We start from the raw sequence: 6,747 nt of genomic DNA, 5'->3' as shown, positions 1-6,747 counted from the left end.
GACGTGACGTGATATCGATGTGATGTGATCTGATGTAATGTGGCGATGTGACATGACGTGATATGATGTGATATAATATGATGTAATGTGGCGATGTGATGTGACGTGATATCGATGTGATATGATGTGATTTGATGTAACGTGACGTGATATTGATGTGATATGATGTAATGTGGCGATGTGACGTGACGTGATATCGATGTGATGTGATATGATGTAATGTGGCGATGTGACGTGACGTGATATCGATGTGATATGATGTAATGTGGCGATGTGACGTGATGTGATATTGATGTGATATGATATGATGTAATGTGGCGATGTGACGTGACATGATATCGATGTGATGTGATATGATGTAATGTGGCGATGTGACATGACGTGATATGATGTGATATAATATGATGTAATGTGGCGATGTGATGTGACGTGACGTGATATCGATGTGATATGATGTGATTTGATGTAACGTGACGTGATATTGATGTGATATGATGTAATGTGGCGATGTGACGTGACGTGATATCGATGTGATGTGACGTGACGTGATATCGATGTGATGTGATATGATGTAATGTGGCGATGTGACGTGACGTGATATCGATGTGATATGATGTAATGTGGCGATGTGACGCGACGTGACGCGACGTGATATCGATGTGATGTGGCGATGTGATGCGCCGTGATATCGATGTGATGTGGCGATGCGACGTGACGTGATATGATGTGATTTGATGTGACGTGATGTGATATCGATGTGATATGATGTGATGTAATGTGATATTATGTGACGTGATGTGACGTGACGTGATATGTGGTGCGTCACGATGTGATGTGATAAGATATGAAGCAGTGTGATGTGAGGTGATACGATATGACATGATGTAATTTTGGATGACGTGATTTACCAGTATGCTAAGTGATGTGATTTTACATGATGTGATAAGATGTTATATGGAACAACACAAAAAAGGGCAATATAAAAATAAACAACAAAAACAACAAGTAAAAGGAGAGTTTTGAAGCTACTTCATTGAAAAGACATGATCTTGTTTTAATCACAATATCCCAGTCAGCGAGTTCAAATTATCTTGAATACTTAAAACAAGGGTTCCCTACCAGTCACAAAAGCTCACAAAAAAGTCAAAATATGACAAACAAAAGAGTTTCTTTCAGCATTTTCCTTTTACATACAAGAGTTTTTGTGTGAAATAGCGTATTTACAGTACATTCGTTTTATATAGAAAGTTATTTCTGTACAAAATACATAAAACAGGATATCATAGTTTTCTTGAAACATCTAAAGTATTCAATACTTATACAACATGTGCGGTGTAAATGTTAACACAACATACATAGGGATTACACAACAATTTATGCTTTCACAATTAAATTCGAAATATTTTAACTAGAGAGTAGAGATGTCATTTTTCCTTTGAAAATATTTAATACAAAGAAAATCTTTGGAGGCTTTAATTGCACAAGAAGAAAATATCTCACTTATATTGAGCTCCTCCACAACTTATACATGAAGTAGTATTGCGGAAACGTGACTTGGAATATCTCAATTTTCTATACATAAATTAGCTTCGCATTTTATAAAATCTAGAGAACATTTTCATTTCATTCTCCCTTTACTCTGATCTCACCCCCCTCCCTCCCCCCTCTCTCTCTCTACCCTCTCTCTCTCTCTCTACCCCCCTCTCTCTCTCTCTCTCTGTCTCTCTCTCTCTCTCTCTCTCTCAATATAGATATCTCTTTATTTCTCTGATCAACCTCTTACTTTTTGTTAAGTCAGAATATGTAATATCTTGATTGAAATTATGTGCAATATAATTTACTACGTCTGTCATTGAATTGACACCAATTACAGAATAATATTCATATACAATGATATCTCTTTGAGAAGAAAAAAATAGTTCTGGGTAGCACACTCTTTCAGTTGACAGCCAGACACAGAGTGTGCTATTGGCACAAAAAAGTTAAAAAGTTTGTTTTATTACACCAACATAAAAGAATATTAAGTGCAGATTTGTCCTATCATAACACGAATAAAACCCTTTATTTTGCCCTATAACTGTCAGAATTCTTCATTAGAACCAATGGTAGATACATTTCAATATGGGATTCCCTACATTTCTTCACTCAGAAATTTTTCTAACAATATATATAAAAAAATGTCATGTGTCTGCACACTTATTTAAATTCATGTCATATTGCCTCTACTTTAAAGAGAGATAAAAAAGATGCTTGTGAATACTTATTGGATGTGAACATATTTCAGCCATGTGGTAGCATTGTGTTTACAGCTTTAGAAAAAACTATCACACAGGAAATAGCATTTCTTATATGACACTTCGGATTTACATACCGTATATAAGATGAGCATAACTTGTTTATGATTTCTTGTCAAGGAACAAACTAAATGAAGTCCTTCAATACAGGAACTGATCAGTGTTTCACATTAATGTAGTTAACAAATAACGGTACACAAATTGCACCCTATTGCAACTCTTCTGATCAATTTCTTGGGTTTTTTACGGTTTAATTTCATCTCTTCCAATACATATTTTTATGCTTAATTTCAATTTTTGTTATAGAAATGTTTTTATAGCAATTGTTAAATACTTTCTGAACTCTTACGCTCAAACAACTTTCACTTGTTCTTCTCCATTCTCTCCTTTTCATCGTCTTGGTCTTTCAACATAAAAGTGTATTACTGCATTAAACTTATAACTTTGTTTTGCAATTTTGATTTCATCTTACCAATGCTAAATAGTTTCTGCAATAGTTGACTTAAAATATGTATTTTACTTTTGTATATGTTTATCTCTCTTTATTTTAAATTTGTTTGTAAATTGAACATTTTCAGCCTGCGAGCTGCTTGTTTGATGTGTTTCGCAATAAACCAAACCAATTCAATTAAAGGGATAGTTCAGTTCTGTTTTCAGACCCCAAATGCCTTTAAAGTCCATGGTTATTGCTCTTATTGCTCCACTTTCAAAAAATATGGTGACCGTTAATTAATTAATTAATTAATAATAACAATACATGGACCGGCTGGTTGTGCGCAATATAACCAACAAGAAAAAGCCAGCAAAGAGTCAACATCGGCATTGGCTGAAATACAACGTAAAAGGCGCTATTTCGTTTTTGTTTTTTCAAATAATTGAATATTTGTGGTGGTACACAAATATGGGAAATAGTTATATTTATGGATATTTTAGCCATCTCTGAACCGATTTTGATCAAACAAAGATGAAAATGTCATCTAAATTGGATAATCTTTCAAATTTGACATTCAGTTTTTCATTATCTCACAATTTTTTTTTTTGTGTAGCGCCCTCTGCAACAGAACTCAACTATCTCTTTAAGGTGTTGGCGGTAAAATGGCCCTGGTTTGGTTTAATCACATACATGTTAAAGGTACTCAGCCTCTTGCCTCACCATATGACTGATGACATACATGTAGATAGAGATAAGTTTTGTTTATACATCTTACTAATACTCACGTATTGTCCTTCAATGCATGAACTCTTATCTCTGTAGTCTAGGATCCCATATTGATTGAAGGGATAATACAATAATATACATGTCACAAAATCCTTTTCAAAATTGAAAAATGAAGTAAGTACTTGCCTATATCCTGTCAAAATATATTTTTACAAATCAGGCCTTGGCACATAAACTTGTAATATCAAGTTAGAACAATTTATGTGAGCTTCTGAAATCACCAAATTCCAATGGCTTTGAACAAATTTCTTTCACATTACAACATTTATGAAACAAGTTCATGAAATATCTCTCATATAAGAAACAAGTATTATTATAAGCAAAGAAAGAACAAGGATTTCTCATTACAAAAGTCATAAATATGCACTAAACAGTCTAAGCCTCCACCTAAATATGCCTTAACATATTAATATGCTCTTTCTTCTTTTTTGTAATTGGTCAATTTTGCTATGGTCGATTAAAATAATAAAAATCATTGTGTGTTAAAAAAAAAATTAATTCAAGGTGACATTAACAAGTAGTGTGTTATCACGATTTCAAAAGTTACTTGCAGTCTAAAACAAAACAACTTTCTCAAAAACAACAAGAACTGATCGACATAGCTCAACATGGTCTGCTTACACGACTATCAAAAAAAATCTAGTTTATATCTACCAATAGTCCTTTATGTATCACACAGTACTAGTAATGATGCACAAGATCATTTTTTAACCTATACATAATACTATCATATGTTTACCTGTTTTCTTTGTTGCTATGGAAATCCCCACCATGACTCGATCTTGTCATGTTCAAGCTGTATATTTGCAATGTATGCACAATGTACCAACATAATCTCCATACTACCATTTATTATAACAACACAAATATCTAGGAATTTTTATATCATTTTTGTTTGTCCTCCAGCATATATGACAAACATTTGAATGGGAGATGCTCAATTTAGCTTCACTCACACATGCCATAGTAAACGACCTATGAAAATATCCATCGCTGCAAAATACAATAGTATAAACGTAGTGCTCTCACAAATCTGCATATTTGAAGCCACAGATCACACATTATACAACAACCCATTGGTTGTGCTCATCTTGTTTTCATCCCACTAGCCAATCAGTTTTCTTTTAGGTAGTTTATCATCTCATATGTGAACGATGTGTCATTAGAGTAATTATTGAGTTATGTCTATAAGATGCCCTCATTTTGTGATAAGTTAAATGTGGATGACATATAAAGAGAACAAAATGCAATCTTATTTTTCATGAAAAATAGAGGAGGAAAAATCTGCAAATCTGCTGTCAATCTTTCTGACATACGCCTATGTTCAGTTTCAGTTTCAGTATCAGTTTTATTTTTTAGATTAACTTGAACTGTGCAACATCTTCCTGTGGAGCTCTGTGGTGGGGATTATCTTATGGAGAATAATAACATTTCAGTATAGGAAATGGATGGTATTATTCATGACATATCGCGATGAAAACAAAAAGCCAATAATCAAATGTCATTTTTTAATACGACTATGATCTTGACCTACTAGCCCCTAAATGTACTTGGACCATCTTTGAAGTTCATGCCTCAAGAAGTTCTTGACATATTGTGATAACAAGGGTAATACCTCTAATTTTAGAAACTGTCAAATGTGACCTTCGACCTAATTACCCACAATCTGATCAGATTGTTTTTTTATGTTTTCCTAGTATTATCATCAAGTTCGAAATTCACATTTCAAGTGGTTCTTTAAATATATTGCGATAACGAAAAAGTGGGACGGACGGACGGATAACCCGAAAACATAATGCCTCCAGCACCCCTTTGGACATTTCAAAATCTTCTTGAGAAACTACAACACAGTAATTATTAAGGAAGTGAAACTGAACTTAGCTTGGTATATACCATGACTTTTGTAGAAAACTTTGAGATAGATCTTTGTGATACTCATAACATGTTTATCATATGCAATGATTTGTGTTTTCCATTTGTTTTACTTCTAAAATTCTCACCTATCTATTTCTCATGAACATATATTCTATTCAAAAGTAGAAATTGAGGGACATATAGGAGCATCTTTGGAATACTGTTTGCTGAGAGCGAGAAGGTCATTTTATCTAGTGAATATTCTATGAGTTGACTTCCTTTTTATCAGCGGACAATATGGCTTGGAATTGACCAAAGACAAGATACACAAATGATTTCATCTTGACCTTCTACTAATGGAGAGCATTGATATTAAAATACAAGAATGCAGAGAAATATATAGAATAAAGTCAATATGAAAAACGAATACTACTGCTATAATGTAAAGTCCTTCAGCCTTCCTATGTTCTACCATACAATACTACTACTCAAAATATCTTTGACTTCATATGATGTTGATAACAAGCGACGTACAGCTGATGAGAAGAGATGGTGGTATCCAGCATTACAGGGGGCAGGCTTGTCAGGTTCTTGCTCTCAAGTTTGGAGTGGTTGCCAAAGAAGACCACTGCTTTACTAAATCAATTTCACAAAAACTGTATTTTTTTTATAAATGTGAACCATTTTGGCAAGATGGAGGGAAAGGTAAAAAAAAAATTTAAAAAAACAGGGACAGAGAGAGAGAGAGAGAGAGAGAGAGATAATATGTGAAATAAGAAAGATAAGGTAGTAATCACCAATGGCAACATAGGCATCCTCAGACCCATCTTCGAGCATTTTACTCAGAGTAAAGGAGAGAGAGAGAGAGAGGAGGGGGCGGAGGGATATGGAAAAAGAAAGAGAGGGCGAAAAAGCAATGCACATAGAGTGCAAATGCCATTTGATGTTGCGCCCCTTTTTCCAGCGTTGTCATTCCTTCCAGACAAAAGTATAAATAATATACAGAAGAGAAGGGTAACAACACAATCTACAACCTGCACCCTTCTCCCAAAATATCATTCCTTCCACTCAGAATGAGAGATGAATTAAGAAAGGGAGGGGTCCCAACATTGGGCATTGGGTGCATCCCTGTCCCCCTTCTTCCAAAGTTTTCATTCTTCAAGAGAAAGTCCATAGCATATGGAAGGCAGCATTAGATGAAGGCTACGTGTCTAGTTGTTCATGTTCCTGTGGTAATGAGTCATCTTCTCTTTCCACGCTGGAGTCAGCATTTGAGATGGTCTTGGTCGGTGTGTTGAAAAGCTCTTGAGAGTGCCGCAACTCATGGTGATTACTACATCTACTGGCAGAGGAAAATGGAGGAAAAAAGGGGGGATCCCA

At 34.6% G+C, this 6,747-nt stretch overlaps 1 protein-coding gene across 2 annotated transcripts in view; it reads right to left on the bottom strand.

The window, feature by feature from the left end:
• Positions 1 to 3,320: 3,320 nt before the first annotated feature.
• Positions 3,321 to 6,747, bottom strand: part of LOC591895 (serine/threonine-protein kinase 32B) — a 109,719-nt gene continuing 106,292 nt past the window's right edge. Inside the window, exon 13 of one of the 2 annotated variants that reach the window (XM_011663370.2) lies at positions 3,321 to 6,709. In XM_011663370.2, the coding sequence (XP_011661672.1) occupies positions 6,571 to 6,709 (139 nt within the window). In that variant the 3' untranslated portion in view covers positions 3,321 to 6,570. The remainder of the gene's footprint in view (positions 6,710 to 6,747) is intronic. The other variant, XM_791442.5, reaches the window with a different exon arrangement.

The sequence above is a fragment of the Strongylocentrotus purpuratus genome, unplaced genomic scaffold (assembly GCF_000002235.5).
Source record: "Strongylocentrotus purpuratus isolate Spur 01 unplaced genomic scaffold, Spur_5.0 spur5_scaffold_15, whole genome shotgun sequence".
NCBI lineage: Eukaryota > Metazoa > Echinodermata > Echinoidea > Camarodonta > Strongylocentrotidae > Strongylocentrotus > Strongylocentrotus purpuratus.
The sequence above is the reverse complement of the archived record's forward strand: the minus strand, read 5'-3'. Positions and strand labels throughout refer to the sequence as shown.